The 17,517-nt window shown below is 33.6% G+C and overlaps 1 protein-coding gene across 1 annotated transcript; it reads left to right on the top strand.

Annotated features, from left to right (window-relative positions):
• On the top strand, window positions 4,861–7,878 carry LOC18784282 (cytokinin hydroxylase). Its single transcript, XM_007216040.2, has 5 exons — window positions 4,861–5,319; window positions 5,421–5,647; window positions 5,763–6,007; window positions 6,358–6,736; window positions 7,245–7,878. The coding sequence occupies exons 1-5, from the start codon at window positions 5,040–5,042 to the stop codon at window positions 7,668–7,670; spliced, it is 1,557 nt and encodes a 518-aa protein (XP_007216102.1). The 5' UTR covers window positions 4,861–5,039; the 3' UTR covers window positions 7,671–7,878.

Genomic DNA, 17,517 nt, shown 5'->3' with positions numbered 1-17,517 from the left:
ATAATATATATATATATATAGTTAGTTAGTTAGTATAATGCAATATTTATATAACACCTTTGGAATATTATTTTACAGGTGCAACCTGCAGGGCACCATCTCTGAAGAAAGCTGCTGTGTGAAATGCATGTGCAAGCCAATAAGGAATTAGAGAGCGTTGCACGAGGCCATAAAATTGATAATGTTTTTAATTGATGCATGTTATGAGCAATGCAATGTGTGATGAAATTCATGTATCTACCTATATATATATATATATATATATATATATATATAGAAAAGTTCTACGCATATACATGTAAAAGTTGCAGGAGAACCACATGCATGCATTAATCTTAATCCACATGCACCATAAATTCAATTAACCGTACGTTTTAAGCAAAAAACAAAGAAGAATTAGCCTCGATGACTTTAATTCTGATCCCACTTGTTGACTTGCAGTTGATACTAAATTCCACATCACATAAAAAGTCAAAACAGCATCTCCTTTCGAATGATTTTATTTTATTTTTATTTTAGTAATCACCCTTTCGACTGAAATTGACTCCAAAGGTCACACATAGATTTTACACACAGATTTATCATTCACACACAGATATTTACCAGTAGGACTTACCAAATACTAATGGAATTGAATTATGTTACGTACATATGACATGGATAAATTATTTCATAAACTCGGATTTTATATAAGTTAAGTACATGAAAATTGTGTGCTCATTCGTGTATGCACTGATTTAGGTATGTCTAATTTACACACAAAAATTAAAATTTATAAAATTAATAGATATAAGTAAAACACGTGATAAGTTATGTACAAAATAAAATCCATGGTTGATGTTTGCTTTTACCAATTCATTTTAACTTTAGGGGTGTAGTTCATATATAAATCTTAGTTCTAATCTAACTAAATGTCAACGTCTTAATTTGCATTCTACAATTGACTGATGAGTGTCGAGTTTGAAATAAGTCGAAGGTTGAAAGAATATACATAGCAACAATGCATAAACGGATTGAAACTACTAAATTTTCAAATATGTACACTCTGCAATTGACAAATTACCATATTAATTACAATATTCTCATTTGAGCAGCTAATGAAAGTACTTTCTTAATTGACTATTAAATTCCTTTTTGCTCTCTTTTAATTTGATCTATGATCGATACTTTGAATCATGTTTTAGGTAGTACAGTTGCAAAAGCCTCAATATGTTTCGTTTTCAAAATTTTCATCCTCCATAAAGTTCTTTGAAAACATCATAACCAAAAATGTAGTGAAGAACGTGCGAAATGTGAAAATTGCTAACTTGGAAAAGAAAAAAAACAAACTCACTTACATGATCTTTGAAAAATTATGGAAAAAAAACAGCAAATAAGGGAAGGAAAAAGATACACACTTTCTACACATTGAGCCCCACCATATTGTTATTAATTATTTTGAAAATATAGGAAGCAACTTACATCAACTTTTCCTAATTTATTTTTTGGAATTCATTCTGGAACAGATTGGGGAACAAAATTCCTGGCAGATTGAGGGAAGAGGAAATGGAGATTGCAGATCCAGATCATTGATTGGATGAATTGGACGGTTGGATTCCCCTTATATAAAGAGACATTAGATTTTTATTTGTTTCTAATTTTTAAATTATGAGAAAATAATTGGAATTAATACAATTTGCTACCCAGCAGCACCCACCCACCTATGAAGCATAATTTCCTTTTATATAATAACCCTTTTTTATTTATGGTCAGACTGGGCATGCGTGGGAATATAAACCTACTTCTCAATCTCAAGTCACAAATTAAGAAACTTGTTCTTCTAAAACTTCTAAAATTTGTGGTTTTTAAATTTTTTTTTTTAAACAACATTTTTAAAAAAAAGAAAAAAGATTGACGTATAAAGTAAAAACTGATGTGATAGTAAAACAATAATTTTTATATATAAAAATGTGATAAAATTTTATTAGATTAATAAGAATAAAGAGTACAAAGGTATATATAGAGAGAGATTAAATGAGCTTGAAAGAATAAAGCATGAGGGTAATGCTATATAAAGTTAAAATTGTCACTATATATAGAAATTTTAGTACCTCACAAGCGCCAAGTTAATGTGCATATATATATATCAAATACGCAGGCTTGAACTTTAAACCAAAGATTTCTGTGTGCTGCTAATATAATGACACGCTTTGTAACGAATTTAGAAAAGAAAATGGGTGATGTGCAAAATTAGAAAAAGTTATTAAAATTAAATGTGTGCCTCACGAGAATTTTTATATATTCTGGATACACCATGTGGTAAAAGAGACTACACAATATTTACTAATATTTTTATATTGATAAGATGTTTGTGTTTAAAATTGTGTCCCTTTAGGGTTATGAATACTTTGAATTTTTCGACCCGAAAAAAAAAACTTTGAATTTAAATTTTGGATACTAAATAATCTCTTTTTTTTTTCTTTTTCCAGATAAGTATATAATCTCTTGATTCAAACGAAATGACTAATACATTCCAAAATCATTTAACCACAAATGATCTCATTGGATTTTACATTCAATTCCAAAAAAATTAAAAGGAAACAAGGAAAGAAGCACTTCATGCACAATCAGATTTGTATGAGGCCAAATAAGGTAGACCAAATGACAATGTGGATTAGTCCTTTCTAAATTGGGGCGAATTTGTTAATTGAAGTTCTAAATATGGAAGAAATGATAGGGAAGAAGATAACCATGCTTCAAAAGTGACAGAAAAGATTAGGTGCATAGCAATTTGCCCAGTTCTGCAAGCATCAAACACATAGTAGCAAGTCTTTCAATCATGTTGTAAGTGTTAGACATGAAGATATTATTACGCATTTGGTCACTCCGCCGACCCTTCGTCTCTCTTCCTGAAACTGCAACTTCTCTTTAACCTATGGAAGCACCTGCAAGATCTCTAATCATTACAAATGGGTCCACCATATTCAAAGAAAGAGGCTTTAATCATTATCAAATTGAAATACTTATTTACTGAGACATTTGAATGAACATCGAGTAATGGAAAGACATAGAGGGAGGGCCGTCGGATGATGGTGTCACTGCGATGGTAGGGGTTGTTTTCATTTTCTCTGTTTTTCTAAAGATTTTTTAAATTTTCTTGTGAAGGGTAAAATTGGAGTTGCAAATCCAACTGGAAAAATAGTTTAATTTCTTATAAAAACGATACACATGGCAAATTTTGAATGAAAGTACTACCAGCTGACGTGGTGATACTGTACTATTCTATAACTTCTCATTTTAATGGTGACGCCGAAAGCCCCTCATAATTAAGTCAATATTATTGTTTAAAAACTTATGTACCAAAAATAATAATATTCACCACCTCCGCCCAAATATTTAGACTTCTTTCAACACTAACAAGAAAATTACCACTTATTTCAAAGCTAGTAATGTATCTTTGAAAAAAATGTTGATTCTAATTTCCCCAATCCCAACTCGTAACAGTGCGAAAGACGGTCAACCAGCACTACTATTGTACTTATCCCCTCATATATATATATATATATATATATATATATATATGCCTTAAAATCAAATTCCAAACAAATTCCCACTTTCCAATTTTAGTAACATTACGAATATGATTTAAAGTTTTTTTTAATCAAATAATGATATTCATTATAAAACTTGAGCAATATATTAAGCGAGGTGATTTTTTCACTCACTTTTTTTCTACTTACACTTTCTTTTAGCTTTTTAATACTTTTTAATCTTTTTTTTTGTTCTTTCTTTTTTCTATTCTACCTTTATCCTATAATTTCCTTTAATAAGAAGACATGTACAATCACTTACTAATATTATTAAAGAATAACAATTTGAGACTATTATGCATACCTTACTCTCTTCATATCTAAGCTCTTAATGACAATTTGGTTAGCAACATTCTTTGAGTCTTCTACCTGTAAATATGTTAGCTCAAAAATTTTATTATCTATTAACTACAACAAAGATAAATAGTACTCACATACTTACTTGGTAAAAAATAAACCAAAGAATTTAGCATACAAATATTTACATTATTTCTATCCATTTCAATTTTTTTTTGTTTTTTGTTTTTTGTTTTTTCTGTTAACTTTTCTTAATTTCAGTTATCAAAACCTTAATGCAGGGTAAAGGTAGAATAGGAAAGAGACAACCCAAAAAGGAAAAGGAAGTGTAAGTGGAAAAAAGATGAGTGGGAAAATCAGCTCCTTATATTAAAGACACAAAGAAAAAATCTTAAGTCCGCCCCTATGTACAAGACATAAATCTCAAAACAAACCAAAAAGGAAGAAACAACCCAAAAAGGAAAGCAACCCAAAATGGAAAACTAAATCGGGGAAAATCTATAACATTTGGTTAAAATGTAACACCATAATTGCCTTTTGCCCCTCCCAACCAAATAATATTTCTCCCAAATTTGTTTATTTTTTCTTATTTTAAAAAGCTAGCGTAATACTCACAGTGTGTTCCAATTAAAAAAAATGATGCTACTTCTATTCCTTATACCATTTCCCCACTCACCTTATCTTCCCGCCTACCATGTAAATTTTCTCCTAAATCTAGATTTCACATGTAAGATCTGCTTATGTTGTTGAATAACCATTAGAAACCGACTGCTGTAATATATTTAATTTGGTCTTGTTTCATTTTCCATGTTGCTGTTCTAATAATTTTCTTTAAAGGGAAGTTCAGCTAAAAAAATCTTTATAGTATCCAATTTTCATACGACATGTATTGGATTAGGAGATATTTCATTGAATAGGTATTTCCAGTTAGGAGAAAGCTAGGATTGTGTTTTTTCAAATTTATATGGTAGGTGAGAAGATAAGGTGGGCGGGAAAATAGAACAGTGGTGGAAATAACAGCACTAAAAAAAATTGCTGAAGGCCAGGCCTTCTCTGGCCATTATAAATGGGGTTGTGGCTGCTTGGTTCGCATTAAGACCACACTCTCTCTTTTCGTTCTGTCTTGTTCTATCAACCTGAGCAACTCTGCTAATCATTTTCCACCACATAGCCATGGCCGCGATGCTCCTGACGACTCTGCTAGTCATATTGCTTAGCTTGTTAATAAGAGTTGCATATGACACTCTCTCATGCTACTTTTTAACCCCAAGACGCATCAAGAAAATAATGGAAAAGCAAGGGGTGCGTGGCCCTAAACCCCGCCCTCTCAACGGCAACATCTTGGACATGGCCTCCCTTGTCGCCAAATCAACTTCTCATGACATGCACACTATCAGCCATGACATCGTCGGCCGCCTCTTGCCCCATTACGTCCTCTGGTCGAAGCAATATGGTTTGTTATTTCGTTTAGTTTTCTAGTCGTATAATTTAATCAATCACATAATTAATCAATGAAGCTTATGTGGTTTGCTTGGTATTTGAATTGGGTTACAGGAAAAAGGTTCATATATTGGACTGGAATTGAGCCCCGGATGTGCCTGGCCGAGACTGAGTTGATCAAGGAGCTTCTGTCCAAGTACAGCACCGTCTCTGGTAAATCCTGGCTTCAGCAGCAAGGCTCCAAGCATTTCATCGGCCGCGGCCTACTAATGGCCAACGGCGAAGACTGGTATCACCAACGCCACATCGTTGCACCGGCATTCATGGGAGATAGACTCAAGGTACATACATACAACAATGTTTGTTTTGTGTTTAATTAGAATGTTTTGTGTTAATTATGGTAACAAATTATTTATTGGTTTTGATTTAATTTGGTGTGTGCTTGCTTTTTATTAGAGCTATGCGGGGTACATGGTGGAATGCACTAAGGAGATGCTCCAGTCCCTCCAAAATGAGATAGAGACTTCAGGAGGAAGGGAGTTTGAGATAGGAGAGTACATGACAAGGCTCACGGCAGACATAATTTCAAGAACAGAGTTCGATAGCAGCTACGAGAAGGGAAAACAGATTTTTCGACTGCTCACGGTTCTGCAGCATCTATGCTCCCAAGCAAGCAAGCATTTGTGCCTTCCCGGAAGCCGGTGAGTAGAACATAATATATTTGATGTGCATTTTAGGAGGATATTTATTTGGTTTCGTTTGCTATTTGATAAATAATAAAAGAGCCAATATATATCTTTTACGTGGTCATGTTTTCTTGTTCCTAATTTCTTTACTCGATTCCATTTTCCCAATAAGCTTCTTTTTGTGTGGCCATTTGTTTTATGCTTATTATAGTTAATATAATTTGTTCTTTGTCAATTGTCAATCACTTTCAAGTCAGTTGTTGTGCTAGCTGCTCTTTCAATTGAGTCATGACAGATGTGCTAATTGTATGTCATGATACTTATTAATTTATAATATTTTTCTGCAATTTTAATTGGTTTTTCAGGTTTTTCCCAAGTAAATACAACAGAGAAATAAAATCCCTGAAAATGGAGGTGGAGAGGCTGCTAATGGAGATAATACAGAGTCGAAAGGACTGCGTGGAGATCGGCCGGAGCAGCTCTTATGGGAATGATTTGCTGGGGATGTTGCTTAATGAGATGCAGAAGAAGAGAGGGAATGGTTTTAGCATAAATTTGCAGCTGATCATGGATGAATGCAAGACGTTCTTCTTTGCAGGACATGAAACCACTGCCCTGCTTCTCACTTGGACTGTCATGTTACTAGCCAGCAACCCCTCTTGGCAAGAAAAGGTTAGGGCTGAGCTCAAGCAAGTCTGCAATGGTGGAACTCCCTCTGTTGATCATCTCCCCAAGCTCACTTTGGTAAGCAAGCTTGCTTACTCTGTATTTTTATTGCTACTTTTTAGTTTTTTTTGGGTGGTTTGGTATGGTGGACATTTGGGCATTTGTTGTCATGAACTGAAATTAACAAAAAATTAAGGTAGTGTGGGTAGGGACAAGATATAACAGCCAGCCACTAAGCAATGCTTCCAAAACTTGAAAACAAATTACTCTGTTCTAAGTACCTCTTCATACTCGCATTGAGCAAGAGGTATTTAAAAACAATGTGGGAAAAAGTAGTGGCCCCTAGTCTACTACCCCTTGACATAGGCTCTCCATTGGTTCTACTTAATGAGCAGAAGCCTAATTAAAAATACCCAGAACACCAAAATGAATATTTTATAGAGGCTTAGCCGGTAAAAAGGCTTGGCAGTGGCAGTGCCTTGCATGTCTAGGTCCTGCCTTTAATTATATGTGTTCTTTTCTGCAATCGTGTTGATGTAGCTGAGTTTATTGGTCAGTTAATAATTTTTTTTATTATTTTTTGCAGTTAAATATGGTAATAAATGAATCACTGAGGCTGTATCCACCAGCAACTGTTCTGCCTCGAATGGCCTTTGAAGACATCAAACTTGGTGACCTCCATATTCCGAAGGGCCTATCTATATGGATACCCGTTCTGGCCATTCACCACAGTGAAGAATTATGGGGCAAAGATGCAAATGAATTTAACCCTGAAAGGTTTGCTTCCAAGTCATTCACCCCCGGGAGGTTTATCCCATTTGCTACTGGTCCTCGAAATTGTATTGGCCAATCTTTCGCCATGATGGAAGCTAAGATCATATTAGCCATGTTAATCTCCCGGTTTAGCTTCACGATTTCACCTAATTATCGTCATGCTCCCGTTATTGTCCTCACCATCAAACCTAAGTATGGGGTTCAAGTATGCATGACCCCTATAGACCCTTCGACTTAGTATACTGATTTTGGAATTAGAGTGCATGGATGAGTTTGTTATTTGAGGAGCTAGGAGAGCTTGAGATGGAATTTTGGTCATCATTTTTCTTGTAATTTTGTTCTTTCTGGAGTTATACATAGTAAAGAGACAGGGTTTGGAACGATGTTTGTGTAACCAAACGAGTTAGATGTCAATAAAAATGAAAATCGCAGTGATTATTTCAACCGAAAAATAGATCACATTGATTTTACTTGCTTTTAGTCATACTTGTGAATGAATTGCAAGTCAAATCGACAATCTAATAAATATTTCTTGTTTAATTTGAATATACGGTACATATTAACAGTTTGAAGATCAAAACTTGCATTTAAATAATAAGAGGATACGCATAAAAACGATATGATTAAAGCAAGAAAAACACACACAAAGGGATGAGTTATAAAGGGTTTCTTCTTTAGCTTTGATGGCCCATAAAACTTATATATTAATGATAGATTGATTCTTTTTATTCAATCGGATTTGATTTAACAAAGTGCTTATCTTTCAAGATTAATTAAAATAAGCCAACTCGCATTTGACAGGGGGGGTAGGGTAGGGTCAGGATCTTCCTTTCAAAGGAGACTTGTATATATATAAATATACAGTGCTTTGGCAACCATCCCATCATCTGCTTACACCAATCTCTGATTCTTCTGCGTCTCCCACTACTCAATTTTTTCTCAATTGTTTTGTTGTCAACTACCTTTTATTTATTTATTTATCTTCTCTGTCACTGTCTAATGCATTGCATACGAGAAATTCCAATGCCGCACTTTTAAATACGGCCTTCTATGAGAAACAGGGAAACATCCCCACCCCCAATTTGAACCAATTGCTATTTCTTATAGTTCCAGAATTAAATTCATGTATTCGACCCATAAAGTCAATGAGATTTGATCTTACTTCCTTTTTTTTAAAGTTTCTTTTACACAAGAGTATGATTTATGAACTTTCAACTCCGTCCTCGTTTACAATCTTTACTAAAAAGCATTTATAAATGAATGATACTTATCGTGAAAATATATTTATATTTATTTTTGAATATAACTGATAGTTTAAATTATAAAGAAAAAATGAATTTCTCACACATGTTACCAAAGTGTTATGACGATTCAAACTTAAGACAATTGGTCACAAGTTAAGTCCATTTTCCATTGAGTTAAACTTTATTGGCTCTTTACTTCTATTTTGGTATTCATCTCATCGTAGAATTCATCTCATCTTAATTATGACGAGGATATATTCAAACTTACATAGTCATCTTCCAATGGTGTAAAGATAATATCACTAAATCAATAGTGAATTGATAAATAAGGGTCATGAAAAATTACATCCATAAAAGAAAAGATGAATTACTTGTGTGTACATCACATATATATCGAATCGAATGCATGGATAGAGTTGAAAAAGAATCTAAAATTTCCAATCATCATAATGGATAGAGTTGAAAATAAATAAAAATGACAAAATTTGTGTTCCTTTGATCCGAGAGTGATATATAGAGTTAAAATATGCATATCCCTATAATAAAAGAAGTTAGAACATATATATTTATCATAATTAAGAAATTAGGATGTATTTTTTAACCCGTGTGATTCAAAATCTTCCTGAAAATGTTGAAGTAAAACTAGAACATAATTTATAGAAAAAGATAAGCAGCTAAAGAAACTTTGTATAAAATGATTATAGGCTTATTTACTGTTTCACCTTTGGAATTCAAGTTTGGTCTCATTTAACCCCTTTAAACTCAAATTTCCTCACTTAATCATTCATTTTTCCACTTCGTCTAAAATGTTACGTCCTCTGCTCAATGACATCCTATTAACTCGTTAAATGAGCTTGCGTGGCAGGAAATGTGGGTTAATTCACACATGTGGTGGTGCTGATGTGGCGAGGGGCGAGTGTTGTCTCAAATAGGGGAACTAAAAGAGAGTATTATTTGTCGATTAGGGTTCAAAAGAGTTTAGGATTTTGGGATTTAGGCAGAGGAAATGGCACGACGACAAGAGAACATACCTTATATTTGCCAGTGTGGGAATCCATGTCAGGTGAAGACATCGTGGACTAAAGCTAACCCAAGAAGGAGGTTTCAATTCTGTCGAAGGGTAATGAATTGACATATTTATTGATTTTTGTTGGTTTTTCAGTTTGAATATGTGTATTTTTCCAATGTTGATATATGAGTTGATTGATACAAGGGAGGAACAATGGATGTGTGCATTTTGAGTAGTACGATCTTGAGATGTGCCCCTGTTCTAAGGCCATCATACCAAGGTTTCTGAGGAATCGTATAAGACTGGAAGAAGAAGTGGCTGTTCTTCTAGCAAAGCAGAAGAAATTGTGGGCAGTTTTGGTTGTTAGTTGGTTACTTGTTTTTGCTTGGGTTTTGTGGTAGACCTCATGTGTTCAGTGTTTTGGCTAAAGACTGGCTCTAGGCATATGTTTGAGTGAAGTTTGTAATGTTAAAGAAATGGAAATGAAACATTTGAAGCACTTTGGTAAATTATAACCTTGCATAGCAGCTTGGTCATTTTTTCCCTAACCAACTCTTTACATTACAAGCACAAGCAGTTTGGGCAGTTACATTCCCTAAGAAACTTAATATATAAGAAGCACTAAACTTAACATAACAAGCAATGAAGGGAATTACAACCTTGCATTGATAAATCTCCAAATTACCAGCAATTTGACAAATTTTTCCTAAGCCACTTGCATTCCAAGCACAAAATATACACGTCCAAGCACAAACCTTGTGCAATAGTGTCCAAAATTTACATTCCAAACTAGTTACCAACTGTTTGCAACAAAATACCATCCAAACTAGTTACATTCCAAATCAGTATCTATCCAAACTAGTTACAAAATACCAATGATTATGTGCCTATTTCTTTCTTTTTAATGGATACGTGAATCTCCTTTTAACAGATGGAATATGGTTGTGATTGAAGAACTTGTGGAGTAGGTTGTGAGTGCACTTGACTTGGTCCAACTTGTGAGTGCACTTCACCTTGAACAGATTGTGAATGCACTTAACTTGGAACAAGTTGTGAGTGCACTTGACTTGGAACAGGTTGTGAGTGCACTTGACTTGATCCAACTTCTGACTGCACTTGATTTGGTCAAGTTGGTCCACTATGTGTGTGAATTGGCCCACTTTCCCTGCCACGCAAGCTCATTTAACGGGTCAATAGGACGAGATTGAGCAGAAGGGATAACAGTTTACATAATATGGGAGAATTTGTGATTAAGTGAGGAAATTTGAGTTCAAGAAGATTAAGTGAAACCGAACTCGAATTTCAGAGGTGAAACAATAAATAAGCGATGATTATATATGAGGAATTTGACCAAATCTAAGTTAGAGGAAGTTGACCATGGCCGCATCCTTGTACAATAAGGAACCCAATTTTCAATTACATGCAAGCTTAAATATTTTACAAAACAAATTCAATTGAATTAATTATCTTCTGCATTCCTCTCATGTGAATAGGATCCAGCGTTCACACATACTTGTTTTTAGTTTTTTTTTTTATAAATTTTATGAGGACATGCTTTCTTATATTAACATGAGATGCTCAAGAGTTTTAAAGATCAGTAAATTTAGTTTAACCTCTTGAAAGTCATTTTTCCTCACTTACAACCTATTTCTTTATTTTTTGTTTGAATAAAATCTGTTTTATCTAAATAAAACCCAATGACTAGGATCCAACTTGGCAAGTTACTTAATTAAGCGCAAAATAGAATTTAATATGTAATTTTTTGATTCCTAAAATACCCTCAACTAAGCTATTATTGCATTTTGTATATTAATGTAGGAACCAATTTAGAAACAAAAATTTAATTGGATTGTAACTAATAATACACGTTGAATTTGGAAAGACACATGTAGAAATTAATTTGGAATTTTTTTTAAAATTTGACAATAAATTCATATTTAGCATACCTAATCCGTTTATTTAATAAAAAAAAAATTTAAAAAAATTTATTTATGAAGTGTACTTGATTAATTATCTATTGTATTATTGTTTTATAAATATAATTGCATACATACATTTTTATGTTGAAAAAATAATGTACCTATTACTTCTTTTAAAAAAAATAATGTACCTAGTATGAATTTACTTATTATTAAAATAATATACCCAACTTTTATAAACGCATTTTGGATATAATTTACCTAATAATTAACTATTATGAAATAGTATAACTTGTAATTTACTTATTATGGGTATATTGTATTAAAGGTATATGAAAGCCAACACATTTATAGGTATATTGTGAAAATACTTTACTTACCCAACTTTTATAGATACATTGTCTATTATGTATCTAGTACGAGTTTACTTACCCAACTTTTCACAATATATTGTGAAAATAATGTACTTAATATGAATTTACTTATTATTCAAATAATACACAAAACTTTAATAAACACATTTTGGATATAATTTACCTAATAATTGACTATTACGCAATAATATAACTTGTAATTTACCTATTATGGGTATATTGTAGGCATATTAAAGCCAATACATTTTTTCTATGAGTATTGTACCTATTAGAATATATATTATGCATACACATTTATATCATTGAAGTATATTAGGTAATGTTTAAATATAATTGTAGGATATTAGGTATAATAAAATTCATTTATTCGAGCTATAGGAGGTTAGGATGGAATTTTTAAAGTAATATGATTGTAGCCCATTATTTATGGGAGTGTAAACATAAATATGTAGTGAGGTATTATTCATTTGTCTTAATTAGGTGATTGAAAAATGGTTAGCAACCAAATAAAGATCCAGTTGCATAATTTGTAAATAAATCAACCTACACGGACAAATTTTATCATAATTAAAAATTGGTGGGTTATTATCTAGAGTTTTTAAATTGTGTGTTGGTGGCTCTTACATAGGTTGGAGGGATTTAGCCAAACTAATGAGGGTTGGTTTAGTTGGTAAGGTCCCTGCACTGTGTGTAGTCATGCAAGTGTTTGAGTTCCGCTGTTCGTAGTCCTCATTAATGCACGATATGTAATTTCCTACATAAATCCATACTGATGGCAGCTGGCAATTGAGTGCCACGCGTAAATCTTTATGGCTCGAGATTGTGAGTATGATCTGGCGCGAGATTGAGTGCCAGTACCAATCTCCTCATAAACTTTTTTTTATAAAAAAGAAAAAGAAAAAAAGAAAAGAGATACAACAATATACACCAAGGCCGGAATCAACGAGGGAACACTAAACCCAGCTCACCAGAAGCCAGAATCTTAAACAAACTCAAAGTAAATAGAGCTTGCAAAACTAGTGCCACAAGTGAATCCAGTAATCATCTGACAATATCTGATTTGAGAAGAAAACAATGCTTCTAAGAGAAAGGGCATAAGCACCCAGCTTCCTCCCGGCACTCAAACAAGCATCAGAACACGGTCTCTTCTTCACCAAATTCACAACACCCCAACTCTGAAAAGTCCTCCAAGAAATCTGACTTCTCCTCCATAAAGCCAACCCCAAAGCAATCTCGTGTTTTAATGCTTCAATTATTTACTTGTTTTTTTTTTTAAGAGAAAAGCGAAAACAACTATTTACCTTTTGATTTTCTTATACTATGAGACTTTTATACCCTAGCTAGATTCTACATTTTCTCACTTTACTCCAGTGATACTTGAGTAAGAGCTGATTCCTTAATTGCGTGCTTATCCCAATAGAAAAGCAGTAGTGCTAAGGACATAAAATTGACCAAAAAAAGTTAACGGGATGCAACTTGCTCAAAAGATAATTTATACATAAATTTGCAGTCATATCATGTCTACTGTGTAAAATGGGTCAAACTTAATAATAACGCTCAAAGTCAAAATTATGAGGTGACAATAGTTTCGTGTAGGAATTCTTTTTTGAGTATCGCATATGTTTGTATCATAATTTCCTAAAAAAGAATAACACATCAAAATAAATGAAACGATATCACATTATTTAGTGAATAAAATTTGATACACAAATTTAACGAGTGTAGCAATACATGGTACACAAAGAAGAATATAATATTGATCAAGTAGTTCAGACTAATCCATATGCTATTGAAAAGGTATGATTTACACTCAAGGACGTCCCTTTCGTACAGTAAAACAGTATTGTATTATTATGTATAGAAGAGATTAGAGCCATGTAATCTCCTCATGCACTTTCTGGGAGCACGCACACACAAAATATAAAAAATATAAAATAAATAAATAAAACAGATTATCCGATGATATATAATGATTAGATGTAACCTTTTTATTTCCTTTCTATTTCCTCTTGCACGAGTGGGGGTGGCTCAAAAGTAGCGGCCTTCTTCACCCCTCACACAAAAAGTAGATGATATCTTCAAAATGGGCCTCATAAAATTAATTAAACAACTTTCGACTTGAAAGAGACAGAGTCAAAATTAGATTATAGGGTTGATATCTAATCAATACAGATAATTAAGCTTTTAATTTGCTAATGATTAAAAAAAAACATATAAACACCAGCATTAGATGTCAAATTATATGCGCCACCCTTAATCCCACCCCCACTCCCCACTCCCCACCACCACCTTCTTCCCTACCACAATTCTCTTGGCCTCACAAATATATGCAAAACTACTCAATTTTTCATTATTATTTTTTTTGGCGACGATGATAATGAGGTAGTGCTTCTGATTTTAAAAAATTATAATTACGTATATGATATTTTGTCCTTAAAGAAGATGTTACTTTGGGTTTCATTTTGATATGATACAAATTAATTCAAGTGGATGATCATGATTACATTCATAATTTAAATGATTAATTGAACCCTCGTGTGCTACCATTGTCTTATTGATGATACTATATACCTTTTGTTTTTGTGAAGACTAATACTGATATTATTTTATACCTTTAGATATTTAACAACTAATTAAGCATAAGAGGTAATGTTTGTCTTGTATATATAAAAAGTTGCAATGCCAGCAGGATTGTATTGGGTCCAGAAGTGTACTCATGGAATCATTGCATTCAGTGCTGCAGGAAGATAAGACGATAGATGAGAGCTCTCTATCAATTTAAGATTTTAGAATAGGAAATACCTACAAGTGAAAATAAATCCCACTCAACTTCTACCAGGAAACGCGGTGCATAATTGCAATGTTGAAACTTGATGTAGAGCTCAACAAGAATAATAATTTGTAGTTCTAGTTCTAGGTCTAGCTCTAGACGGGCTTTTCCCCCAACTCATTAGAGGGCAAACTTTACTTTTCCCCAATTTATCAAAATTCTCAATCATGATTTGGAGCCTACCTATAAAGACAGTGATAGGGTAAAAACACCTAACTCCTTCAAGGAAATCCATCGAGAAGAATACTATTAGAGGAAGGCAGCCACCTCACAAGTCGTGACATTGTCCACCCGTTGTTTTTTCAAATAATTTCATTGACCAACCTTCAAAAATATCGATGTAAACCTAAATCAAAAGATAATGATGCCAATTAGATTCAATGATTCTATAATAATGTACACCTAAATCATGCTTATTTAATATCTTGTTTGACTCATATGCAAGGGAAGATCCATCCTAAATCTCACCAACCAATCTGTAAACTTAGCAAGATGTTTATTTTATTTTTTTGAAAAGGTCCAGATCATCTTTGGATTTGGGAATGTTTTGGGTAGATCTTTGCAATTGCATCATGGTTGGCATATGTTTTTAAACACAAGCAAGCCAAATCTAATTATCGAAGCGTGACGTATATGCATCCTAATTAAATTGTTTATATGCACACCCATTTAGGCTATCATTTTGGTTTCTTATGTTCTTCAGCTTTCACCATTTAGAATTTAGTGGAAATTACTTAAGAAATTGCGGCCACGAAGCACACCCATGTCCAGGTGAATTGCTGCCAACAGTTGTTTTTCCTTTAATTTTTGGATAGGGCAACATTTTTCTAGAGGCACTTATGAAGAAGGAAACATGTCATACGTGTTCACTAAAGATAGCGCCAAGCAATATAATTACCCATAACGACAAGATAAGTTATTGGATACAGCGCTGCTCTCACAATGATTCATCACACAACACAATAGACGTTCGTATTCTAGAATTTCCATGTTAGAGATGTCAATACAACATCAAAAGCCCATTCATTTTCCAGCAAAGTGAGCCCCAAACATGGGAACCCTATCTTAGAAAATGAATGCTGGTGATGGCGATTTTCTCGAAACGTATGCGTACTGTATATGCAATATGCACAAATTTTGTCGGACCACTTGTTATTCTTGGCTTAAAGGCTTCATACTAATGGCTCATGCCAACTGCATTTCAAAAGTTTGATTGACTTTGTATAGTTGGATTGGTATTTTGGTCAATAGTCATAGGCCATGCAATGATGAAACCCAAATCATAAACAATAGTACTAAATGCACCAAAATTATTCACAAGTTTGTTCACCAAATTTATTCATATAACTCGGCATGTATAGTTGGATTGGTATTTTGGTCAATAGTCATAGGCCATGCAATGATGATACCCAAATCATAAACAATAGTACTAAATGCACCAAAATTATTCACAAGTTTGTTCCCCAAATGATGTGTCTGTTCACATGACAAAGTTTTACTTGTTATAAATAAATGAATTTCAAAGTGAGTTTAGATTTAAATAAGTGATAGAATGACACATCATTTGGTGAATAAGATCTGGCGAGTGCAGGAGTGCACGGTAGCGATACTATCGAACAATGGAAACCATGAAGTTGCACATGCACTATAAGGTGCTGCCGGATAAGAAGAAACTTTGTCGACAGATTGAAGAAAAGACAAGTTAGATCTCACAATGCATGAGTTGGATGAGGAACAGTCAATTGGTCATGTCTAGAATCAAAATATATAGGATGGTGATGGTGATGGTCATGGTGGTGATGTTAGTGTTCATAGATATCAATGATTCAATGAAGCCAAGAGACGAAACCATGAACATATGGATAACATGAAAAAAGCGTCTTCTTGTGGGATTTCATGGGAATGGATGATGAAGATGACAAGGCAAACACCAAAGCTTCTCAACAGGGCTCACCACAATGCAATTCCTCTGAGTGAGTGAGTGGCCACTGGCCAAGTTGAAGGAGCACTTAAATGTTAATTGAGGTTGAGAAATTAGCATCTCATGAACAACTCTTGCTTTCTTCATCATGGGATTTTTGAGGTACTAACCTTTATCTAATTGGGCACTTGATGACTTGTTCACGTGTGAAATGAAAAATACTCATCATCTCCTTCAACACATAATGGAAGGAAGATGTACTTTTCTGTACCAGATAGAAGACCTCCAATTACAAAAAGGTCAACCCTAGATTGGCCAAGTGCTCCCCACCCCATGCTTGTAATGCAGATGGGACTTGTCGACACACTTGGACAATTTGGCTTGTAATTGACTGGGGATAATATCCCCGTTTGACACAAGTTTTTCCGATACTTCTTCCGATACTGTTGGCTGCATTTGGATTTACAAGTTCATGCGAATCAATTTGTAGAGGAAAACTCTTAATATTTTACTTCTTTACTATGACCACCATTTAACATTCCTTTCACAAAAAAAGCAACATGAACTGATTTGCAATTCAATCCATTTCACAAGATGATCCAATTTTTTTGGATAGGTACATTTGTTATCATCTTTTTTGCGAACTTTTTTGTAGCTTGCTTTATCATCATCTTTTGTTAGTTTCGGTTAATTAGCTTGCTTTGTTATTATCAAAGTAACTGGTTCTTGATGGTTAATAGAGATCTCATCAAGAAGGAGAAACATGGTGAAAAGTAAATCAAGCAAAA

Source organism: Prunus persica, chromosome G3 (genome assembly GCF_000346465.2).
Source record: "Prunus persica cultivar Lovell chromosome G3, Prunus_persica_NCBIv2, whole genome shotgun sequence".
NCBI lineage: Eukaryota > Viridiplantae > Streptophyta > Magnoliopsida > Rosales > Rosaceae > Prunus > Prunus persica.
This window is presented reverse-complemented; position numbering and strand designations above follow the sequence as displayed.

Coding starts and splice junctions, on each gene's coding strand:
- LOC18784282 (XM_007216040.2), top strand. CDS start 5,040: ATGGCCGCGATGCTCCTGACGACTCTGCTAGTCATATTGCTTAGCTTG. Junction 6,008..6,357: donor TTGTGCCTTCCCGGAAGCCG/GTGAGTAGAACA, acceptor TTGGTTTTTCAG/GTTTTTCCCAAGTAAATACA. Junction 6,737..7,244: donor ATCTCCCCAAGCTCACTTTG/GTAAGCAAGCTT, acceptor TATTTTTTGCAG/TTAAATATGGTAATAAATGA.